This window comes from Elaeis guineensis, chromosome 6 (assembly GCF_000442705.2).
Source record: "Elaeis guineensis isolate ETL-2024a chromosome 6, EG11, whole genome shotgun sequence".
Lineage (NCBI taxonomy): Eukaryota > Viridiplantae > Streptophyta > Magnoliopsida > Arecales > Arecaceae > Elaeis > Elaeis guineensis.
In genome coordinates this window covers 132282265-132309247 of record NC_025998.2, presented here as the reverse complement: position 1 = coordinate 132309247, position 26983 = coordinate 132282265, and the positions used below count along the sequence as shown (strand labels likewise).

Genomic DNA, 26983 nt, shown 5'->3' with positions numbered 1-26983 from the left:
TCTGCCATGTACACATGATTACCACGTTTCAAAAACAAATATCTCAGTTCATCTTCGTACACAGAAAGCCACGCCTACATGAATGGAAATGATGTCAGACTAAATATTTTTAACTGCTATAAATCATCAGACAACAGTATCTGTTTTCACTCACTAACATAAAAAGCATATAGACGTCCACAAAAGATCATCCATATAAGCATGCCCTGATGCATGCATATAAAAAGACTGCTTATGGAGATGCTGAAATATCCTCTCGCTGGCAGCACATGTTAACACTAATGAATCATATGAATGAGGCATTTCATACTGATCATAAACATAAAAAAAAAAAAAAACAAAAATATGGTATAAATCCCTAATATAACCACCTAACATCTGTACAATGGTCCATGGAGATATTGAAACTCTCTATTTAGGTGGGGAAGTCAACTTATTATGATCCGGCTCATGCTTTAATGTTGAATCCCCACCCATCAATTCATTGAAGGCTTCTACTTTTACGGGGGGCGTTCTCATGTTATACGCATTCCTGCATCAATTGCAGATGTACGATAGTCTATTAGACATTCAAAAGACCAAAGGCAAAAGACATCATATAACTTATAAACAGATTTTCATACTGTGCTTGAAGTTGAGGAATTTGGACAGACGGTACTTGTTTGAACTGCTGGCCTGATTGAGCAAGGTGATTAGCCATAGCAATCTGCTGGTGTCTTAACTGCAGTTGATGTTTATTGAGTGTGTTGAATGGGTTGTCTATTGATGAGTCCATCATGTTTTCAATCTTGACATCCACCATTGGCTGATCTTTGTCCATAATCATTACAGAACCACGAGGAGTGGATATTTGGCGGTGGCGTAATCTATCCCATTGCTGCTGCTGCTGCTGCTGCTGAAATGCCAAGTTCTGGGGGTGAAGCATATTCATTTGGGGATGCAATTGTCTTTGGATCTGTTGGTCATGTATCATTTAAAACATTAATTTTAACATATTACTGTGCAAAATAACGAACAGTCATCACATAGATTACATTCAGAAAAATCAAAATAAGCATTCACTAGAATAAAGCCAATCATTTTAATCCACATGGATTATTAGTTCAAAAGACCTAATATAAATGATGTTTTGCTCGGATGGTGTTAGATTTGAGTACCAATATGTTCTCCAAACTCGACAGATGAGATCACTTGGTGCAAAATAGAAAATACAGATTAGATTTTTCCCTACAAGAGCAACTGAAAACTTCAATTCTTTAGCTTTGGTTTAGAAACTCACCATGCCTACTTGAGATATTGACGAGCCAGATCAGTTAAGCAGCAAGTAAATAATGATTAGATTAAGAATTGAACATTTCAATTCTCTAGTATAGCTTCAAGAGCATGGTTGTCAGGTGCGGTCACCTAGGCTCCCTCATTCCTGCCTGGGAAACAAATGGACCATCGTTCACACACACACACACACACACACACAAAGATTCATATGTACATACACATATAAATGTGACCATAAGTACATTATATACATATACATACAAATGTGTACCATATATGAATGTATATCTTCAAAATGTAACAATAGTTTGTACATACACATATAGGTAAAAAGACACATAGGCACACTTAATATACATGTATATGTAACTATAATTCATACATGTATATATCTACATATATGCACAAACATATATACACCAAAATATTTTCTTGCAATTTTTCCTTGTAGGACACGTTTATGCTAATAAGGGAGTAAGAAACTTTAGACTAAACCTTAAGAGCCTGTTTGGGAAATCCAACGGGATTGGGCTGGATTTCCTACTGGATTTATGGATAGGCAGTCTACTCAGATGGAGCCCATACAAACACATATCCCCCTCAGCCCAAATCCTGTGGGAGGGAGAAAAAGACGTCGATGGGTCTTTTTTTTCTACCTGCAATCCAACAAACCCACATATAGGATTTAGACTAAGATTAGGATGGGCCTTTAGAAGAATATGGGCTGGGAAGGCTAACAGGCCCAATTTCCATAGGAAATCCAGCCCAATCCTGCTGGATTTCCCAAACAGGCCCTAAAGAGGAAAAAATGATAGTTATAAAAAAAAATAAAAAAAAACTAATGAGGAAAAATTAATGTTAAAAATAAATCAACTTAAGTTTAAGAGTTAAACAAGTAACCACAAAATGATATTCCATTCAACAATCGCAACCTAAGTTCCAATATCTAGCAAGATAGACAACTAAGGAAACTCGATGGACTCCAACCAGACTAAAACGGCAATGATATATGCTATTACATCTCTTACATTTATTACAAATCTAGTTAAAGTATAACCAATTTAATATAAATTAAAACTTAACTGGTTTATTATAAATTTAGTAAAAGTAGTAAAGCATAATATAAGTTGAAGTTATTTATGTCCACAACATACACCCCAAAATGTTTTAACTTATTGAAACAGTTCAAAAATCTAATGGTGAAAATGAAGTACTTGAATCAAAGAATGATTTGGGTGACTTTGTAACAAGTCAAAGAAAGCTATGGTTTGGAAACAGCATAGGCCTACTTGAGATTTTAATGAGCCAGATTGGGTAAATAGTGAGTAAATTGTTCTGCCAAAAGCATATAACCAACAAAGAATTCTGTATATTAATGCCTATGCCATCTCTAAAGCACTACAGAGAGGTATATCTTGCAGTTGCATCTTCACTATGCCTCCTTCCATTTGTTTCTCAATGTGCCCACATCAAAGGTTGTTATATTTGCTTTCCACGAAAGTTTCAATCTTGGCTGATTGCTATGCGTATCAATATCAACCTTTTGCCAATATGATATATAGAAAATCTCGGCCTGGATTATCTCAGCCACTATAAATTGATATATCCTGAGATATCAACCAATACGATTTTGATATATCAGCCAATATTTTCCGATCACTTCTTCACTTTCTTGATTGATTTTTTTTTTTTAGTCAATAAATCTCAAAATCGATGTCTAAAATAGTTATTTACTTGGATTTATTATATCAGACAAGATTTCAACATCTTGTTTCTGATACATCGGCTGGGATCTCAGAAAGTCTCGACTTTTCCAAACTTTTGAACCTTCCAATCTTCTCGAAGATAGTCCAAGATCTCAGTTCATCTTGGGTGTCAGTCACCCACTGAGATGACCAAGGTCTCAGCTTTTAAAGATCTTGCTCCATTGGAAAGGAGTAAGGTCATAAGTTTCAGCCAAAATAAATCAGTCTCAACCCAGACCAATCAGGTCTCACACAGTTTAGGCTAGTTTCGGCTGGTTTCAGCCAATTTTGGCAGTTTCTGAAACTACCCAAAAATGTATTTTATACTTTCTGTCATGTTTGATTCTCTTTGAATTTCTTTACTAGTTTCTTTACTATTTAAAGCATTCTGTGTTAATATGATTCTTCTTTCTTTTTGCTTGAATTTTTTTTCTCTTTTCTTAGAAATAAATGAAACATTAAGACACAGTAATCAGAGGCAGAGCCAGGGTTTAGGGATAAAAACACCTCATCAAAAATAAGAGAACTATAGTTACATGATGGGAAATGTCAATAATTTTTTTTTCTAAGATATGTTTCCAGAACAACAAGCTCATTAAATTGTATCATATTCTATCAAACCACTGATTCGTTTTTGTAAAACATGTTTATTATTGTCTATATTCTTAAACTCAAGGAACTCATCTATATCCTTTCCCATCCACAGTTTCTTTCAAAAAGAAAAATTGTAAACCATGATGATTGGATCCTAGTTAACCATGAATCACTGAATCAGTTACATAGAATGGAGATCCGTTTGAAAGTAAGGCTCAGACAGGTTAGATAAGTTATTAAAATGAAATAGAGTAGAATATGCTTAAATAGGTTATTAAAATGACATGCTTAGATTGGTTTTTCCTTGTTTGGATGGCTAATTAAAGAAATCAGAATGAAATATGCTAAAATGAGTTTTTTTTTCTTGCTTATGTCATAAAATTTATACTCTGTTTGTATTGACTATATATCAATATAATTAATTCTATACTCTTGTATACTTGTTATTTCATGTTTGATTGAGTGCTATTTGGTATATATACTCAACAGACAAATATATTATCATGACCTACTGAAATTACACAAATTGCAACTCTGGATAACTCAAAATAAACAAAATGATGTGAACCTTGATTTCTTCTCATTTTTCTTTTTTGGATCTTCTTATTTCTGGCTGAAATGCCATAACTCGGAGAAAAACTATCAAAGCAGCCACTACTGCCGAAATCAAACTCTATATATCAAATCCGAGTTCCAAGACTCTAGCAAGAAGGGTTCAATTACAAGCTTTCAAGTCCATAACCAACTAACATTTCTAACTACCTTTCATATCAACTTCCACTTGACTAGTCGGTACTTAGAAGTTCCATTGGCACCTCTGAACAAATTTGATTATTCCACTTTAACCATGGACATCTCAAGACACGAATATTTCACAGGACAACCTAATAAAATGAACCTCTCCTAGATACAAATATGCATTTTCTCACAAGAATAATTTGTATTCAACTCCCTCCACCATAGCATCCCGTGTAGACCTAAAGGATAGAAAACTTTCGAAAGAAAGTACCAAAAATTTTAAATATAGAAGCATTGATACAATTGATGACACCAGCACATTTCTCAATATATGTTTTCCACATTTATGTTAGCAACCATGATTCTACCCAAATTAACCATACAGCATCCAGGATGCAATAAATAGCCAGAGTACATGTTGGTTATTTTATAATTGTGCTCAATAATTCCTATGCAAAATGACAATCTCATCTACAAATATGAAGCAAAACATATATGTATTCTGATTACGAACAAAAATACCCTTGAACTATGAAAGAAAATCAGTCTCCCTTCAACCACTATGTACCTCCTTGCCAGCAGTAGAAAGAGTCAGTGTTTAGTAGACATAGAAATAAGATTCAGAGAGTATCAGATGCATATCCAATTCTGATACATATCTGATATTGATTTTTAGATCTAGACATGAGTATCCAGTTAACATAGGAAATACTCACAGAATCATGGATGATTTGCTTTTTATTCTAAAACAACAATGAAAAAATTTTACAAACGTAGTCACCAAGCAGATTATTAATTTATTGTCTCTTTTTTCATTTTATCCATATGCAAAAAGATAAATCTCTCTTTGCTTTTGTTCAAAGTCAAAATTCTGTTGTAACTAGGCACACATTTAATCTTTCTTCTTTTTTTTTCTTTCCACAAACTTCAGAGCACAAAATGATAATTTCCAACTACTTGTTGTAACAATGCAACCCCCAAATGGTTCATCTACTAAATCAACAGGTGACTTCAACCTACCACAACTTAAAGCAATCTTTAGCTCATTATAAGACATATCTCATTAGAGATTCTCTCATGATGCATGACTGCATGGGCTACATGTCTTATGTTCCATACATTTAGTGCCTTCGTGCTCTTGTTCGCATGTAACTGTTTCAATTAACACATTTGCAAGATTAAGATATAGAACACTAATGAAATCCACTTAAAGATTTTCTTTCTTAATCACACATTCAAAAACCCTTGATCTGCAAGTGCATTAATCATTCCATTGATAGCTGATAGCATTGTCATTAAAAACAGTAAAGCTACTAATCAGATGCCCAATATCTTAAGTGTTCAACAAGGTCCTTGAGATGTTGAACAGATAACACAATCAATCAACTGGACTTTATTTGCATTTTCTGTGAGTGTTTGATGAGGACCTTACCTGATCATACAGCCGAATCAGATTTATCATCTGCAATCCTTATAAGGTCAAAATAATGGTAAGCATATATCTATATGAGAACTTGCTATTTCATGTGAACAGGTTCTATTACATACTTACATATGTAAACATAAATTAGTGAATTTATATTTTCTCTAGATTTATTTTTACCATTTAACATATGTACAGATAAACTAAGGAAGTGTTAGATATATATCCTAGAAGCCAATATGGCTGACACATTATAATAAATCTAAAATACAATTTTATACTTAATAAAAAGGATAAGTTCTTTTTCATTCAAGTGTAATGTGTCTGTGAATCGTCCATGGAATTAGTTTTGATACATATTCTCAAAGTATTGAGAATTAGAGATATGCATTTAATTCCTAAAGATTCCCGTTCATAGGATCATCATGAGGACGATGATAGATCCAGATAGACTGGCGCACAAATCACTTCTTTCGGGATAGATGGGTCTCTAATCTGCTGTGTAGAGACACAGGACGACAAGTACGGATGGTTGATAGAGAACAACTGGCACTAAGCGTGACCATACGAGAGATCACTTAAATTTCTATTCAATCGTCAGTGATTGTCTCGATGCTGTAGTTGTGTGACTGATCCTTTGACTTGAGATGGTACTGCTACTCGCAGTGAGGCTGCTGGAGTTTGATTGACACAAACATGGGTCTCAATGAGCCCTTATAGTGGATGTTGACGACAGTTGGTCCACTGTAGGAGTGGGATGCGCATCAAGATAGGATCTATCGATCTTGATAGAGAGTAGTCCTATGAGATTTGAGAGACTAAATCCAAGAGTCTGTGGCCACAGCAGTGTAATTGATGGAAAAGAATTTTCATAGAAGTCACAACTGGACTTGAGCTAATCAATCTATCATATTACTGATGTTGAGATTTGACGATTTATCCATAACCTGCCATCTAGTCAGGACTCACGATAGAGGGACTAAATCACACGTTAACTACATCTAGAGGTTCATTTCAGTTTTACTGGATTGTCATTACATACTGCTAGATGTCACTGGTGGATTGTGAGAGCTCACTAGAATTGTTCCGAATCGACAATTCTTGTTGAGTTAGAGTGAAATTATTCCGACCCATTGAAAAGAGTTTCAATGATACGATGATAGAGATCATTGTATGTCTCACTACTAGATAGAATTGAACCTATGAGGTCACACAACAAAAGAATTAGGTTTGGAATAAGTAATTCAGCTTATGAAGTGTCAATTGGATTTAGAAAAATCCATTGGATTTATGGTAACCTTACTAGCACATGGTTAGACCCAATTCCTCTTTCTGTTGGGATTACTTATTTGATAAGTTAATTCTAACTTAATTACCTGCTAATAACCTACATGAATAAGATTCATGAGATTCCAATTGTTGAGTGTCTAAGGTTATGGATCATATAAATTAAGAGTGCAAGTCCCTTATGAATCTCCTTGATAGTTATTATGGGGCGTCACTTTGATTTGATCAATTTGGGCGTGTCCATTAATTAGAGGGCCTTTGGTTTTCATATGGGTCTTAGGTGCAAAAGAGGATGTCTAATTATGGGTGCAAGGGCTCCAATATTTGGCGCCTAATGGGCTTCCTAATGTAAGTTGGATAACTTAAGTTAATAGAAATCCTAATGCAAATAGGACTTGTATTATATGATTGAATAGGATTCAATCCTTATGCCATTTAAAGGGACCTCCCCTAAGGTCCCTAGAGCATCAAAACCAGCAGCCCCTTACACCCAAAGGCTCTCCCCATGCCCTCTCTTCCTCTCCCTTTCTCTTCTTTTGGGTGTTCTATACACCCCTTCCTTGGGACGCACGTCCCAAAGAGTTTCATGCCCAAAGGAGTTTGGGTGCCTCTTTCTTACTAGTTTCTAGCATCTGGTAGCAGCACATAGCAAAAAAAAACTCTAGAGAAGAGGAAAAGAAGATCAAGAAAAAAGATGAAGTGTTGATCGCGATCCAGACTTCGCTCAGATTCAGCAGGCTGAAATTTGAAGAATCAAAATTCAGATTATAAAAGACTGTTCCAGGCTGATCCCGAGTGGATACTCGTAGAGATCAGACACTTGTGCGGCTAATAGAGAGCCTCGTCTCTTCTTGATCCAATTTTGAAGAAAGAGATTGCAAAACAGGTATGTGATTTGATCACAATCTGAATTTCAGCATATATCAATTTTAGTATATGAAATAGATCCACGTGGTTTTATGTTTTTATGCATGCATAATTCAGATTAAAATTATTTTAATATTATTCTCCGTTGTGGTGTTTAGAAAATGAAGTTTTGAAACATACATGCATGCACCAAACTCCGAATTCCAACAGTGATATCAGAGCCACGGATTTTCGTATGCTGGGATATACATATTTTTGAAAATATTTCAAAATCAATTTTTTCTTTGATACATAAGATGTATGGATAGATCTTCGAATCTAAAATTTAATTTTAGATTTAGTTTTAGAACATATAGATGATATGTGGTTGCATGCATAGATCTGAATTTTTATCTAAAAAAAATTTCAGTTAATGTTCATGTGAAATATAGATGCATGCATGAAATCTAAATTTTTTTTAAAATCTGAATTTTGATTCATATATGTGATATATGATTGCATATTTAGATCATAAATTTATTTCTAATCTCATTCATGATTAGTATATGAGATATATGATATCATGCTTAGATCTGAAATTTTGTTTAGATTTAATTATACATGCATATATATGATATATGTTTATATGTTAAAATCTGAAAATTATTTTCATGTTTTAAAACTTACTTTCATGCAAAGAATTTAAATCTGAAATATGATTTTAGAATCTGAAATTTGTGTTTGTGCATGAGAATTTTAGTCATTGAAAAATCAAAAATTAAGTTATGTAATAGGATTACATCTAAGATTTTTGATTTGAATCATATGAGTCTAATTCGATTAAGTAATTGATTAAACAGAGTCAAGTGTTGAATTGAGTTAGATCAATTAAGTTAATGATCATACAATTGTTGTTGATCAAATCGATTGAGTCTCATATGTAGAATCGATTAATCTAAGGATCTAATTTGACTCGTTGGTTTGTTCCCGATTCGCTTGAGCTAATCAATTCTGATCAATCGATCTATTGGTGTTTAAGGTAAGTTAATGAGATGTGATTATTTAATTAGTTCTGTTAGCCGACCTGACAAATTCAATGGTATCTGAGGAAGGCAACGAGGGGACCCCCACCGTTCTTCACTTACCTGACTAATTTGAAAGATTGGATCTTGAATTAGTTGCTTAGCGGTTTGATTTAGTCCATGCCAGTTAGATCAGTCATATAATGGCTGATTAGATGAGACCTAAACCCAAATCTCCCTACAAATATTAAGTTCATAGGTCTTCCACCGTTGTAGATATACGGGCGTGTTACCGACGTTGATTGTTCTCGACTGGTCACAATGGTCCAGTTGCATCGGAAACACGCAACCACTCTATTAGCAAAGAATTGCTCCAGAGTAAGAATGGGTTGGACCCAATAACTGTTAGGTGAGGGATCCAATGACGGTCTAGCACCTGCTTGTGAACGGTGGATCGGGCTTAACTAAGAAGTATGAGCAATAACTGTTAGGTGAGCCCATATGACTTAGAGACCAAGTGGCTACAACATGCTTAGTGAAATATCTGGGCAAAAAGTCGCCTACGTATCGATGTGCATGCTACCAGTAACTGTTAGGTGAGATGCATGTCATCAGTGGGACCGCGGCACCCACTACGAATCCTTTATCGCGTTAGGATTTTCGTTTCCTTCTAAGAGAGTGGAGGGATCCGAAAAATTAATGGGAGTCATTATTTGCATCTTAAAATCTCTAGAAGCAAATTAAAACATTAAGTACAAAAGTTTAACTTGGATCTCTACTCTCACAGTTAAACCATCATGTCAGCCTCAAATCCTCTAGCTCACATTCTTGAAACCAATCGTTTGATCGATAATAATTACAAAGACTGGCTCAGAAACCTCAGGATTATCTTGACCTTAGAAAAATTAAGCCATGTTCTCGACCAGGATCCCGTTGTATTACCAAACCGTTCTACTGCTGAGTAGAGAGTTGCTTTTGAGAAGTGAACAGATAAAAACAGTCGGATCAAGTGCTATATGCTAGCATCTATGTCAAACGAGTTGCAAAGCCAGTACGAGCATATGCCTACTGTCTGGGCCATGATCATTCACTTACAAGAGTTGTATGGTGAGCAAAGCCGTACTGCATGCTTTGAAATATCCAAGAGACTCTTCAACCTGAAGATGTACGAAGGATAGTCTGTCTATGAGCACTGCATGACAGTGATCAAGGACATTGAGGAGCTAGAAAAGCTCGGGCTTGATATGCAAAAGGAATTGCAGATGGATCTGATCCTTCAATCCCTTACCAGTTTATATAGTCAATTCACCGTGAATTTTCATATAAACAAACTTGACTGCACTATTTCTGAACTTGTCAACATATTGGTCACAACGGAGGATACCTTGAAGAGTTCAAGGGGCACTGTTCTCGCCGTGGAGTGGACTTCTTTCAAGAGAAAGTCTACTGGAAGAAAGAAGGTTAAATCCGTAAAGAAGCAGAAGAGATAGAGCAAGCCAAAGAAGGATGGTCTAAAGACGGCTGAGGCAAAGAGAGTGTTTTCACTGTCATGCTGAAGGCCACTGGAGGAGGAACTGTCCGAAATACCTGGAGAGTCTAAAGACCAAAAAGGATGACAAACCTTCCGAAGATATGCTCGTAATAGAATTTAACCTCACGGTTTCTTCTACTTCTAGTTGGATATTAGACTCTGGCTCAAGTGCTCATATATGCACCTCTATGCAGGATCTGATAGAAAGTAGAAGGTTGAGAGAAGGTGATATGATCCTTCGGGTCGGCAATGGAGTAAAGGTTGCTGCAGAGGCCGTTGGTACTTACCCTCTCTGATTACCGTCTGATGTTAGATTAGATTTAAAAGATTGTTATTATGTTCCTGTAGCTAGTCGGAATTTAATTTCCATGTCCGTGCTAGCACAGGAAGGTTTTAAAATTAGTTTCAATAAAGACTTTTGCTCCATTTATTTACGAAATAAATTGATTGCACAAGATCTTTTAATTGACAGTCTTTATCACTTGTATGTTGATGCGAATGTGAACCTAAACGAGCAAATAGTGAGTGTCGTAGGTCAAAAGAGACCCAGAGATGAGATTAACCAGAAATACTTGTGGCACCATAGACTAGGCCATATTGGAGAGGACAAGATAAACAGACTGAAAAAGGATGGTATCCTTAGCTCTCTTAATCCAGAGTTGTATCCAGCTTGTGAATCCTACATTCGAGGAAAAATAGCCAAGTTATCCTTTATAGGACATGGGGAAAGGGCCAGAGAGTTACTTGCTCTGGTACACACCGATGTGTGTGGATCATTCGATGTGCAGGCCAGGAGTGATTACAGCTACTTCATTACCTTTACCAATGATCTGGGTATGGATATGTATATCTCATGAAACACAAGTCTGAGACCTTTAAAAAGTTCAAAGAATTCATGTATGAAGTAGAAAAGTAGACAGGCAAACTCATTAAAGTTCTTCAATCTGATCGAGGAGGTGAATATCTTAGTCGGAAATTTCTGGGATATCTTAAGGACAACGGCATAATCTCTCAGTGGATCCTTTCTGGAATACCTCAGCTCAACGAGGCATCCAAAAAAAGGAACAGGATCCTATTGGATATGGTCAGGTCCATGATGAGCTTCACTGATCTACCCTTATTCCTTTGGAAACATATCTTGTTAATTTCCATTCACTTGTTGAATAGGGTTCCTTCAAAGTCCGTTTCTACCACACCATATGAGATATGGTTCGGTAAAAAGCCGAGTCTGGATTATGTTAAGACTTGGGGATGTTCGGCCTATGTCAAGAGACAGATGGTGGAAAAGTTGAAGGATAGATCTATTATATCTCGCTTTATAGGATACCTAAAAGAACTATGAGATACTATTACTTTCCATAAGACCACAATGTGATTGTGAGTCGAAATGCCGTGTTTCTGAAAAAATAGTTTATTCAAGATGGCGACAGTGGGAGGTTAGTGAAACTCGAAGAGAAAGTCTCTGAAGAGTCTAGAGCTATAGATCCTCAGGAACCCGTAGTCCATGAGCCAGTAGTTGATATTTCTCTGCCACCTCGTAGATCTAACAGTCTCCCGACCTCCTGAAAGGTACATGGGTATGCTTACAGAAAAAGTAAAAGAAATATTCCTTATGGGAGATAGGGGTCATGGTGATGATCCTAATACCTTTGACAGATAATATCTGACATCGATTTCGAAAAATAGTTAGATGCTATGAAGTCAGAAATTGACTCGATACACTCAAACCAAGTCTGGACTTTAGTGGATCCACCTGAAGGTATTGTACCTATTGGATGTAAATGGATCTATAAAAGGAAGATAGGTGCCGATGGTAAGGTAGAGATCTATAAAGCTAGGCTTGTAGCTAAAGATTATAGTTAGCACGAGGGCATTGACTATCAGAAAACTTTCTCATCCGTAGCCACGCCGAAATCCATCCGCACTTTGCTTGCTATTGCAACTTATTATGATTATGAAATCTAGCAGATGGATGTAAAAACTGCCTTCTTGAATAGATATCTTGAAGAAGATATCTATATGAAGCAGCCTATAGATTTCACGTCCGGTAATGGTGATCACAGAGTCTGCAAACTGCAAAGATCCATATACGGATTAAAGCAAGCTTCTCGAAATTGGAATCACCGTTTTGATTAGGCAATCAAATCGTTTGATTTCATCAAAAATGAAAAGGAACCTTGTATATACAAGAAGATCAGTGAAAAGGCGATCACCTTCCTCGTATTGTACGTGGATGACATTCTCCTTATTGGGAATGATATTCCCATGCTTACTACGGTCAAAAGATGATTGTCCAAGAAATTCTTCATGAAAGACCTAAGAGAAGCATCCTATATTCTCGAAATAAAGGTCTATAGGGATAGATCTAAATAGATGCTTGACCTATCATAAAAACTGTACATAGAGGTGCTGAAGAGGTTCAGCATAGAAAACTCAAAGAGAGGTCTCTTACCTCTTAGGCATGGTATTAGTCTCTCCAAGATGATGTGTCCGACCACATCTGAGGAAGTGCAACGCATGAGTAGGATTCCTTATGCTTCGACAATAGAAAGTCTCATGTACGCCATGCTATGTACTCAACCTGATATTGCCCTTGCCGTGAGTGTCACGAGTAGGTATCAATCGAATCCAGATGAGGTGCACTGGATAGCTGTGAAGAACATCCTTAAGTACTTAAGAAGGACTAAAAATTTATTCTTTTTTGGAAGGGATTCTGAGTTGCGAGTCGAGGGTATATTCTTGTTCGATATATTACAAGAATTCTGAATATTCGATCAATGAAGGTTGAATATGCTGTAGACGTGTAGGACGAATTCTGACTCTAATGTTAGTTGTAGAACTGGATGTCATGCCCTGACACAATACTGCAAAGACAATGACACCATAGCCCATGCTAAGGAGTCCAAGATCTCACCAGAAATCCAAACACATAGAGCAGCAATGTACGCGACTACCTCATGTTGAGGTGCGTAGAGTAGACTCCGCGGATAACATGGCAGACCCACTGACTAAGCAGTTGGACCAACTAAAAATGAAAGTCCACCTTGAAAAGATGAAACTTAAATTTATTTATGGCCAATTGACTTTAGTCCAAGTGGAAGATTATTAGATATATGTCTTAGAAGTCAATATGACTGACACATTGTAATAAATCTAAAGCACAATTTTGTACTTAATAAAAGGGACATTCTTTTTCATTCAAGTGTAATATGTCCTTGAATCGTCTATGCAATTAGTTTCCATATATATTCTCAAAATGTTAAAAATTAGAGATATGTATTTAATTCCTAAAAGCTCCCGATCATAGAATCATCATGAGGACGATGATAGATCCGGATAGACTGGCATATAAATCGCTTTCTTCGAAATAGATGGGTCTCTAATCTACTGTGTAGAGACACAGGACGACAAGTACGAATAGTTGTTAGAGAACAACTGACACTGAGCGTGACCATACGAGAGATCACTTGAATTTCTATTCAATTGTCAGTGATTGTCTCAATGCTGTAGTTGTGTGACTGATCTTTTGACTTGAAATGGTACTGCTACTCACAGTGAGACTGCTGGAGTTTGATTGACACATCAACATGGATCTCAATGAGCCCTTATAGTGGATGTTGGTGACAGTTGGTCCACTGTAAGAGTGGGGTGCGCATCAAGATAGGATCTATTGACCTTGATAGAGAGTAGTCCTTTGAGATTTGAGAGACTAAGTCCAAGAGTCTGTGGCCACAGCAGTGTGATTGATGGAAAAGAGTTTCCATAAAAATCATAATTGGACTTGAGCTAATCAATCTATCATATGACTGATGTTGAGATTTGACAATTTATCCATGACCTGCCATCTAGTCGGAACTTACGATAAAGGAACTAAATCATGCGTTAACTACGTCTAGAAGTTCATTTCAGTTCTACTGGATTGTCACTACATACTGCTAGGTGTCACTGATGGATTGTGAGAGCTCATTAGGATTGTTCCGGATCGACAATCCTTTTTGAGTTAGAATGTAATTATTCCGACCCATTGAAAAGAGTTTCAATGATACAATGATAGAGATCATTGTATGTCTCACTACCAGATAGAATTGAACCTATGAGGTCACACAAAGGGATTAGATCTGAAATAAGTAATTGAGCTTATGAAGTGTCAATTGGATTTAGAGAAACCCATTGGGTTCATGATAATCTTGCTAGCACATGGTTGGACCTAATTCCTCTTTCTATTAGGATTACTTATTTGATGAGTTAATTCTAACTTAATTACCTGCTAATAACCTACATGAATAAAATTCATGAGACTCCAATTGTTGGGTGTGTAAGGTTATGGACCACATAAATTAAGGGTGCAAATCTCTTATGAATCTCTTTGATAGTTATTATGGGGCGCCACTTTAATTTGATCAATTTGGGCTTGTCCATTAATTAGAGGACCTTTGGTTTTTATATGGGATGTCTCTTGGGTGCAAAAGAGAGTGTCTAATTATGGGTGCAAGGGCTCCAACAGTTGGCACCTAATGGACTTCCTAATGTAAGTTGGATAACTTAAGTTAATAGGAATCCTAATGCAAGTAGGACTTGTATTATATGATTGAATATGATTCAATCCTTATGCCTATTTAAAGGGACCTCCCCTAAAGTCCCTAGAGCATCAAAACCAACAGCTCCTCACACCCAAAGGCTCTCCCCACGCCCTCTTCCTCTCCCTTTCTCTTCTCTTGGGTGTTCTATACACCCTTTCTTTAAAACACGCGTCCCAAGGAGTTCCATGTCCAAAGGAGTTTGGGTGCCTCTTTCTTGCTGGTTTCTAGCATCTGGTAGCAACACATAGCAAGAAAAAACTCGAAAGAAGAAGAGAAGAAGAAGATCAAGAAAAAAGATCAAGTGTTGATCGCGATCCAGACTTCGTTCAGATTCAGCAGGCTGAATTTTGGAGAATCAAAATTCAGATTATAGAGGACTGTTCCAGGGTGATCTCGAGTGGATACTCGTAGAGGCCGGACACTTGTGCAGCAAACAAAGAGCCTCGTCTCTTTCAGATCCAGTTTTGAAGAAAGAGATTGCGAAACAGATATGTGATTTGATCACAATCTAAATTTCAGCATACATCAATTTCAGCATATGAAATAGATCCACGTTGTTTTATGTTTTTATGCATGCATCATTCAGATTAAAATTGTTTTTATCTTATTCTCAGCTGCGGTGTTTAGAAAACGAAATTTTAAAACACACATGCATGCACCAAACCCCGAATTCCAACAGGAAGTTCTATCACAAGTATTCTTAGAAGCATCTGGTCTTGCCGGAAAAACACAAAGTCAGAGCTCATAAGCATTTCAATGATCAAAGAGTTGGAATCCTGTTCCCAAATGTTCATTCCAAACCTAAAGCAATATCACAGATATCATACTTCATGACTTCAATCTTTTCAGTAACTTGATGAGATAAAAACATCAGTTACATGAACCAAAAACTTCAGAGCATTTAAATGAACAGACAAAAGCTTCTTTGAAGGTGATTATTCTCTCCTAAATGAATAAAAAAGTAATTGTAGAATTACTAAAAATTAGATTTATACATACATACATATTTTATGTACATACGTATGCATGTGTGTACGTACACACATACATGTGTATATATACATATACATGTATGTGTATACATAATTAATCAATTATGTATGTGTGTGTGTGTGTGTGCATGCATACATGCATGGACATCATCAATTACCACCCTTCTCAAACTCTTGAAAATTTACTCAATCCAAAAATACATTGGTAGCCAGATTACTTATTTTTCTCTCACATAGAGATGAATAAGCAGCGACCACATATTACTACTTGCATGATTCAGAAATATTGCAACTAATTAGAATGTGAAGTAACAAGTATTTTCTTACTTGCTGAGCCTGTAGAAGCGGATTCTGATGTTGTGGCTGGAGAGCACGAACGTGTTGTTGTGTTTGGTGGGTGAAGCCCTTGTTACCATCCTTCATAGTTTCTAGTAAGGTCTCAAAATTACTGCCAAAGTAAAAGGAAATTATTTAGAAACTAACTGAAACAAAATGCAACATTGTCAAAGGAATACAAGCTAAACCCAGGATAACAAAAGGCTTGTTTAGATCTCATAAATTTTGGGAATGTTCTTTCATTCTGATTCAGTCCTCCCTAGGTGATTCAAGGGTCCATCTTCACCAAAACTCCCCATTCCATGTGCACTGACGTCAAATTTTGGCTACATATTAGTATATTATGCCATTTAGCTAGTTAAGGAAAATATTTTGGGAACAAACTTATTCACCATCATTACTTGGCTTCCAGGGCCAAAATAACCATGGCACCAGACATGAAACATAATGGCAGCTTATCCAGCATTGCGAACACTCAAACAATGGTAAAGAAAGACAGTCCTCTGCCCCTCATTTGGGGGCGAAAGAGGGCTGCTAGTTAGTAACTTAACTAGCTGAAACCCAATATCACAATTCCTGGTTCAAGCTTCTATCTGGTTAGGCACTTCAGAGAAAATTCTAATACCTAGATAATCTCATCTACAGACAGACATTAATAATATGGTTCATTGTGCTAGGAAGATTGTGCCTAGCATGTTGCTACATTGTTTCTGGATGTAGGATTTCTATCATTGCATTTTGAAGAAACCAAATATGTTTTCGTCTATACAAAAAAGGAGCTGGACAAACACTAGAACTTAAAACAACCGAAATGAATGCAGTTTTAAACTTTATGTCATGCAACAGAGTAAAGTAGCAAGAATATTTTTTGTTCATATGTCCAGAGTATACAATGTCATACCGAAAATGATTCTAATGGAGAAGCAAGTTGGATAATGGTCTACATTGGTTGTGAGGGAACCAAGCTTGCTTTTCTGGACATATCTATTTTCTTCTACCATCTTACGAAAGCAATGTATTATTATTCTATACTTTGATTATATCACTAAATATATATCAAAGTTTTAAATCTCGTGGGATGAGACCGTCTCGATTTTTTCATGGAACGGGACGCGCCGCTCTCTCATCCCGTCCCAACACTTGGGACGGCGAATATCCCAAGGCATCCCGATTAGGATGCTGAGACGTTAGCGGGACAGCCCTATCCAAACACATGGGATGATACCCTGGCTTGGTGTCCCACGGGACGTTCTGCTGGGACCAGAATCCTTGTAAATATCTAAAAGAAGACAATGACCAGGTTTATCTAGAAAATGCACTTGAAGTACTTGACAGACAGACAGATAGACATATGCACACCTACAATACAAAGAAATCAACTCACCTGTATCCTGCAGTTTGCAGAAACATCTTAATGAGATCAATTGATGAGAATTGCTTCTTGTAGCTATCACTAAGAAGCTTCAGGATACGGCCTAATTTACAGATATGACTACCAAAAATTTCTGAGAGGACTTCCATCGAGACTTCAGTCCCACCTTCAAAACCCATACTTTCCAAGAAACGAGCCACTACCTTGTGAGTCATCTGGGATGCTTGCTCTTGACCAAGAGGCTTCCTCTCCCCTCCAGATCCATCTTTTCCTCTATATTTGCTTCCCATCTTATGATATTCAGGTATTATACCAAACCTTTCTATCATTGCTGGACTCCGGCTTACCACAGCAGGCAAATTATCCAGAACACCATAAACTTCTACTTTCTCATTCACCTTCAGTCCATTTGTCAGTCCAAGTGCAGTATCAGGTACACAGTTAGATGGATACATCATTTCTGGGAAGAATGTAATTTCTTCATCAGTTGAATTAATTACATCTGAAACAATTTTGGAGTGGATGGATGACCCATTCTCCAAGATAGGATCACCAACACCAACATAGTTGTCCTCCTTAAATGCTTGCCTCTTTCTTTTATGTAAATCACGAAGCTTGACATATGCAGACATTCCCTCAGATGTTCGTTTGTGTGGCTCATTTTCACTATATGAGAATTTGTGATGTCCTAATCTGTGCCTTTCAAAAAATTGGTTATACCATGAATCGGGCCACTCTTCATGCCTATGCCTCTGGGAGATATTAGGATTCTCAGGATCACTGTATCTTGATCCTGATCTAGTCTGTGCCTGCATCACCCAACAACAGTGTTAACCATGTCGCCTTTGTAAGAAATTAGAATCCAAAAAAAACAGTCAAATCATGATTTTCAGATAAGTTATAAACTCAAATGGGTGGCAGAAAGAGAGATATGTACTAGGATTAAAAAACAAGAAAAAGCAATATTCGCTTTGCTATCTCATACAAATTTTCAAGCATTGTTATGGCTATATTTGGATAGCCGAATAGGAATGGAATAAGCTAGTTATTCTGTCCTATTCCATCCAAACACCAAAAAAAGGGCCACGAATGGGCTTGTTCTGAGACAAAGGACAAGCTCCTTGTTAGACACCATAGCCTATTCCATGGGAAGGGGAGAGTCAAATTGTTATGATGCCCAAATTGGCTCTTCTCATCCCTCCAGATTAATTCTGCTCCTCTTCCCCTTTGAAACATCTCCCACTTTCCCAAACCCCCCCGCATTTTGGACTATTGAATGATGGCACCCTCTATTTACACCACATCCATACTCAAGCTGACATGTAGGCGACCCAGGCCAAATTGGCCACAGAGTTAGAACAGGTTTCAAAAATATCCCAAGAACTAAGGCCGACTATATGCCATATGGGAGTTGATCAAAGAATCATGCCAGAGGCCAGATATAGATAGAAATGGCCCAAACAGGGCACCAATATAAAATAAACCGAATGAAGATGCAATAAGAGTTTCAGCTGACCAAGTGTGACTGTCATTTTGGCAGATGGTACAAGGTTAGGTTGCTCTAACGGACATGCATAGTGGTCGGACGACCAGCATCAATTACTAGAACCGCCATCAGTGAAGGCTAGACATGAGTAGTAACTATTAGAGTGGATAGTTATTATCTTTTAGTATAAATAATCGATTTATACTATATAATAAAACCTTCAGCAATCCAAGTCAATGTATTTTATTTTATCTTAGTTCTTAATCTACCAGTAATTTCTTTCCCAGGAGTAGCTGTAACTTACAATCTCTACAATGACAACCTTGTGCCACATCCCTATCTCTAGCTAGATCTATCTCCTTTGAATGATAGTATGACAGCAATTGAAGTTCTTGAAAGTCAAGACATCTGGACCCACACTACTCTCTATCCTCTCTTCGATCACTATTTTTTCCGGCCGATCCAAAGTCAGTGGCAAGCTCGCGCACACATCATACCTTTGCCACCCAACTTGTGCCAACAAGTTCTCTAGCGCATCCGTTCCCTTAGACAGTGCAAGAGAGACTCTGCGGCAGCAAACACCCTTCTATGCCCAAACTGTGCTTGATGCATGTTTTTTGAGGGCTTTGAATGGATGATGCTTGGTTACATTTTTCCACAAGGGCTTAGCACTCTCCTATGCCCATGATGAGGGCATCTTCCTTGCTGAATAGAATGTCCGCAAGGGCTATGGATGGTTCCCCTCAGTTATTTCATTGTTTTAATTTGTTTCCCATCCATTTTGCATAGATTTGATCATGATTTTCAAAGTGACTTATCTTATTGTTGGCCAACTTGTGTAGGTTCCACCAATGTTGTGGTTCTTCTTAGTTGTTCCATGCATGTGATTGCACATCATGCATATTTTGATGTTATGATGCAAGCATGTTCCTCACCCAATTTCTGGTGATTGGAATGAGCTGTTTTTGCAATTGATTTTATTAATATAGTTCTTCAGAACAGCTCTTGAGTTTTGTTTTTGTTTTTTTTCCATTTACCTGTGTTAGCTTTTTGGTTCCTTTACTTAAATTATACTGTTTGAGATACAATTGGACAACCAATCAGCAACCATTGCATTACATATGAGGTGATGATGACACAATGACATTTGAGGGCTTTGCCAAGTGTGCCATGAGCCTGCATTGGCATGCTCCAGAGGTCAATGCTTGGCATGGTATGCACAGCATGCAACCGGCATTGCCATGATTCACTGGTCAACACTTGGCAGGGCATACATCCTGTGCACCAATGGTGATGAAGTTTTCATAGTCTGAGCCTTCATTTCAAATTTTCCAATGCTTTTCATCGTTTTGATTTTAAATTTGTTTTTATAAATTTCATAGGGTAGGCACTTCATGCAAAAGAAGGCCAAAGATTGGGTCTGTCTCTGGTTTGCCCCTCCTGGGACCCCAAATTACCGAGACCATTACTGTGTAGAGTAAGTTGTCTGATGATGAATTATTTTGATTGGCAATGTTTAACTATAACTTGTGAAATGTAGGATCATGGGTTGTTTACAAAACAATGAGTTGCAATCCTGGAAAGCCCAATGGCAATCACTTGGTCATCCATCACCTAATACCAATGTTAGTTTAGTCAAACATCATGGCGAGTCGAGTCGGTAAGGGAGCACATTGTGGAGCATATAAAGGTGATGTTGTATTGAAACATTACCAGATTATGTATGTCAGCATAGTTCTATGAGCAATCACTGACCTCATTCATTTTTGTAGGGCTGACTAGTAGATCACATAGAGACATCTCTTTGTCACAAACAGTCATCAACAAGTATGAGCATCAAAGTTGTGCATGCATATCACAACATATGGAATGCACAATCTCCTCAACCGATGTTTCATTGTCAAGGGCCATAAGTTATACATATTGGTCACGACAAATGAATTAGCAATGTTGCATATGTAATATAATCTATTAAAAGGCAGCTAAGTGCATGAAGTTCCTTCCATTACGGGTCTAGGAAAGTCAGATGCACACGGCCTTACCCCCATGCATAGAGAGGCTATTTTTATATTTCGAACCAGTGACCTCTAGGTCACAATGAAGCAACCTTACCATTGCTCCACGGCTCACCCTCATGCAACATGACTCTATTATGGAAATGAAATTTTCTTTTGTTTAGTTTTTTGATACTAATCTCTTTTACGTATAGATGTGAACAATATTGATCTAGTGCCAAACTGACAAGGGATGGGTAGGGAAAAGGTAGTTGCAGTAGTTGTTGGATCTCATTTCCAGAATGAAAACCCTAAACACAATCTCTTCTATTTTACTTTAATATTTTTTTTTCTCCACGCAAATGCAGGAGGGAATCAAGGCTGTTGAGATTTCAACAATCAGTCATTCCATACTTCACAAAATTTTAACAACTGAAGGAAGGGTAGTTTTGTCCAGACAAAAAAACACTGCTTATCTCTTTAACTTATTCCTCCAACCAAACAACATCATGAAAGAATAGCTGCAAAGTTATCCATCCAACCAAACACAGAAAACTCTTGTTCCACAAAGTCTTATTCCTCCAGACTTATTCGGATGATTTTCCCTCATTCCTCCTAAATTTATTCCACAACCAAACACAACCTAAATTCAAAGATTTCTGCAACAATCTAAATCAGGGTTTGAACTTCTCCTGGAAACTCCAAAATTGAAACCAAAGCACATTGGTCTTGGCTAGAATCGGTCAACTTCAAAGTTTCAGCCAAAACTAACTTATGCAGTCTGCACTTACATGTCTACTTTTTTTATTATTTCTTTGCTCTTTAAATGTTTGGGAGAATTTCCTCCTGATTGAAATTAGATTATACAAGTTTTAAGAGTTTTAGAGGCATTGCATCTTAAAGGGAAGTAAATTTTTAACCTAAGTTTGGCCACACTAGAACTACAATCTCATGGGCATTTAGATTATCATAAGTTAGATTGTGATTGAATGCAAAAATGATATCTTACACTCAAACATGTCTTGTTTAAGATATTTCATTTTAAAAAAGTAATTTTTGACTACAAAATTCTTGCAATTAATAGAGAGAAAATGCATTGAACATTAGTATAAACGATACACAGCAATAACACCGAATAACTTTGACATATTTATTCATGATAAAGGTTCAACTTTCTCAAAATTTATCACAAGTTGCTAAGCATCATGCATCTTTTATAAAAGACAAAGCTCTGATAATGGTATTTAGAGTCACATCCAATATCTTAATGAAACAAAGTAATCTAAAACAGTCCACAGAATCGTGCATCCCCTTCAATCCTTCATAAAGAAAAGGGTGTCAAAAAATGATTACTCCTCAAAATAATGTCAAACCATAATTCAAATAATGACTTGCTCTTCAGCATCATGTTTTCATAACAAATTAATTCTATTTGAATTTGCAATAAATTACATTTAAATATGCACATGAATGGGGAGTTTGGCATGAGATATTTATGCAGGATTAGATCAAATTTTCTGTTGCAATTGCTGCTTCACAAATTTTTTTTGACCCTATAGTATCCATGTGTTAATAAGAAGAAAATTTCCAATATGTTTTGCACAAACTGAAAAACTGTTCTAGCCACTTTCAACCATAAGAATGTTGCACGTCATTTAAACCAACAATTTTAGAACAACTTGATGCATATGCACTGGATCACTAAAATACATGATTTTTTTATGTAGGCATTTTAGATGCTGTAAGTATGGATCATGTGTGACAGTGTGGATCTAATTTTGGGTACTCCATCATATTTGACCTTACTATATTTGCTCTCAAAATGTGGTCAGATATAGAAAGTTTGTTGTGCATGTGCTTCCTTACGTGCACGTACACACTCAATCATACATGTATACAAGGAGATAATGCATAAAAGCATTTAAATATGAATATATAATTATGCATTCTATGTTTGAATGCTATATAATCATTTAAATAACAAGAAGGCCTGGTCACTCACCTGCTATCCATGCAGGTGGGTTCTACTAATCAGTTATAGATTCAAAGAATAAAAATGATTAGTTATTCTGTTAGCTCTTCATATTTATAATTAAAGAAAATGTGAGATGATAAACTAGTTGACATGATAGTGATGAACTAGTTGAAGTGATGAATGAATAACATTTGATGAAATATATTGCATGTTAGTAAAAAATTATCTTGTGATGAATTAGGAAGACTGAAACAAACTTGATGTTGAACTCCATCTTGCAGATCATCTTCCAAGGAGTAATAAATATCATCCCCATGCAACTGCAAATCTGGAAGAAACATAAAGTCAATCCATAACAAATTAGAGCAAAAAGAAAGCCTCGAATTGAGAAGCAAAATGAACACTGATTAACATAAGGAATGTCAGCAAGTGCAGCAACTCATCAAACTACCATGTGTAAAAGAGTTAAATATCAGCATTGTACAGGCAATGAATGGATGCAATAACTAATGACACAAGCCTGTAACATAACTTGTTTAGAACTAGGTGAAGCAAAATAAAATTGCCCAACAAGTGAAAGTCCTTCAACTAAGGTAACAACGACTAGTACTGTACAAATGCCTTGAAACTTCATCACCTGCATTAGTGTTTCCTACAAGAATATCACAAAATTCTACTGCCATAATGCCAATGGAGGGTCTTTATCTAGTAGCATCTGGATACCCTCCTGGCCCTTCTTTTGGACTAATAATTCACTTCCATTTAGACATACTTTATTTTCTCTACCTTTCTAGCCCTCTCATAGCAGACATGCATTCTATATATAGATAGATAGATAGACAGAGAGAGAGAGAGAGAAGCACCATCAACCAAACCAAATCATTGAAATAAGAGAGTATCTATAACCCCATTATCACCATTATCAAGAAAGAAAAATCGGGAATCAAATCATCAATATAGGTTAGCAATCCATGTTGCCCAGTGCCAATATGCATTATTGGAACATCATGGTAAAGATTAGATGAAAATTCTTTAGTCAGAATACAAGTGGATCTGCACTATCTTCTTTTACTTTCTATCAGCATAACTCAGGTGATTATTAATTCCAAATGATTCCATGCAGAAAGTACACCATAACTTAATGAATTTGCACCAAGAATATATCAAAATATGTCAGTTAATATTTGAAGCTTGTAGCAAACCAGATATAGCTCCTGACAGAGATCACTGACAATGAAAGAGACCAAAGAGTGTTGACAAGGCTTGATAAAAATTATGCTTAGGTTGCCGCTATCACAATTCTGGAGGCCTTATGTTCCATTATATACGGATAACAGGTATTGAATTAAGGTAGCCATGCAATCATTATTCTGTATGATGGCCATTGTATAAAAAGAAACAATGGCTATTATTTGACATGGACGTTTCGTGGGGAATTGGTTTGGGCATCCATAGTACTTGGCTTTCTACTTGATTTCCTGTCAGTAGTTACCTAACATATCACTCGACCAATAAAAAATCCATCACTAAACAACTAACCGCTTCATAATCCAGATAATGCTGTTACAGTGCTATTCAATGTAACAAGCAAAACATCAAAGCTCAGAATCAACTGCAAAGCCCCTTAATTTGCAGTAAAAACGCGGTCTGACTCCCAAAATTCCAACAATTTTCAGTTCCATTCTGCTCCAGTCGTGCTCTTGTTGAGCCTGCCAATTAATTCAATTCTGACTTCTAATATCTTGTATCCATAGTTGCATTAGAAAAGCATCTCTCAAAGAACACATGAGGAATACAAAGAAGAATTAAATCGACGAAGAGAAAACTCAAACATAAACATTCGAAACGAGATACAGGGAACGCAAAGAAAACCCTAGAATGAGGGGAAAGGAGGGAGACGGGATCGCTTACAGCCGGGGTTGAGGTTGGAAATAGAGAAGCCGCCGGAGGAGGAGGGGCGGAGGAAGAGGGCGATGGAGGCCTTGTCGTAGAGGAGTGCGCGGACTCGGAGCTGGAGATGGAGGTGGGCTTTGGAGGCGGCGGGGGAGGTGGTCAAGAAGGTCTCCCAGGCGGCGGGGGAGGCGAGGGAGTGGGCGAAGGTGGCGTACGCGGCATCGCCGAGCCACGCCCGCCACACCCCACACTGCTCCAGCCTCCGGGCGAGCTCGTAGCCCAGCCCGTCCTCCCCGAGAAATACCGCCATCGATGGATCCAAGGCTCGGGTGAGAGAGAACGAGAGAGAGAGAAGAGGGTTTATTTCTGGACGCCAGGATTCAGGACCCGTGGGCCGTCGGAGAAAGAAGTGGGGTTATGACTAATGGGCCGCCTCTGAAGACCGTCTATTTGACTCCCCGGCTTTGTATAAGAGCCCAGATGGACAGGCGTCATCTTCCCTGGGGCGAATCATCGTTGGATCGCTTTGAGATCTGTGTATAGATGTGATTCAACGGTTGGCGTCATAAACAAAAAAAAAAAAAAAAAATCGATCATTCTTTCGTGGCTTAGGTGAAGAGGAGCTCAAGCCAAAATAACAAAATAGCTCGAATTTAGAACTCGTAGATAAATATAATATCTATTTAATCTATATATTCTCTCTAAATTCAGAAAATAGGATCTCAAAAATTAGATAAAACAGAAAAAGGAAAATATGTCATTCCTCTTGCACAAATCTTGATACTTTCTTATAGTTTTTTACATGTATGTACTGCAGTACTGATGCTCTTAAAAATATCAACAAAGAGGATAAAATTGGTGCTATTGCTGCTCAAACTAATGCCTCCACATGCTTGGATGCAACTTAAGGTTGATTTAAGTTGGAGGCAAGTAAGCCCAACCCAATCATGATATGCCTAACCTTGGCTTGACTTGGTTCATGCATTAATTTAACTGATTAAACTCAATTCCAATCTTACTTCAAAATTTTAAATCATCACACAAGTTTGGTCAAGTCATGCTTGTTTGTCCCAGTAATTTTACTCAAGCGAGACATGGGTTTGTAAAAAGAACTGAATCTTCCAGAAATATAATTACATCTAGACTCATCAAATTCGAAGTTTTACGGATACAATTTATACATCTGTTGGTTAGAAGCTGTTAACTATGAGAGAGACTGCTTGGGAGTCCTTTCCTTGAAAATTAATCTTGGTTTAAAACCAATTACGCAATGCAAGTACAAATCATGGACTAGACAAAAATTTGAAATGATTCTTGAGTATATAACTAACCCAGCCAACTAATTCATATTTCATAGAACAATTTATAACTTCTATAACAACCGTATATTTCTATATTTTAATGATCTAGTCGTAAGAAATATGATATATTTTAAGGAATTTTACTTCGGAAATAAAGTACTATTAACTGTTTAGATGTCATTTTATTAATGCATGCTGCATCAAGTAACATTTAATAGTAAAACACACACTATCAATAATACTAGTAAAATCTAATACTGATCACGAGAAAGAGTATTGACACGGCACCATAAGATTTAACCAGATTTTACTTGATTATATTCTTGGAAAGCCAAAAATTTACGAAATCCTTCTCTATATGCTTTCAGTTCATGGAATTTTGTATATTATTCATTGACCACAACGCAAGCCCAAGCTATATTAAAAAAGGGTCGCATTTATATCTAATTGCTCAATTAATTATCATTTGGAATTTTATAATTATAATATATGATTTATTCATTACTTTAATTTATGTATTATATCAATTCTATGATATCATATGGACTTTTCTTTAAAATATGATGGTGGTTTATTTGTTCGAGAGCCTTCAC

General features: G+C 36.8%; 1 protein-coding gene across 3 annotated transcripts; it reads right to left on the bottom strand.

Annotated features, from left to right (window-relative positions):
• Positions 1-94: 94 nt before the first annotated feature.
• LOC105046428 (uncharacterized) lies at positions 95-25496 on the bottom strand. Of its 3 annotated transcripts, none has more exons than XM_010925008.4 (6): positions 25108-25487; positions 23454-23524; positions 17754-18550; positions 16361-16481; positions 624-955; positions 95-532 (listed from the first exon to the last, which is right to left on the bottom strand). In XM_010925008.4, exons 1-6 carry the CDS (start codon positions 25397-25399, stop codon positions 412-414), a joined length of 1734 nt encoding a protein of 577 aa, XP_010923310.2. In that variant the 5' UTR covers positions 25400-25487; the 3' UTR covers positions 95-411. The 3 variants fall into 3 exon arrangements, with proteins under 3 accessions (XP_010923310.2, XP_010923311.2, XP_073116008.1); XM_010925009.4 differs by having other exon boundaries at positions 271-532; positions 659-955; positions 25108-25490; XM_073259907.1 differs by lacking the exons at positions 95-532; positions 624-955 and adding an exon at positions 1719-1931 and having other exon boundaries at positions 25108-25496.
• Positions 25497-26983: the final 1487 nt, after the last annotated feature.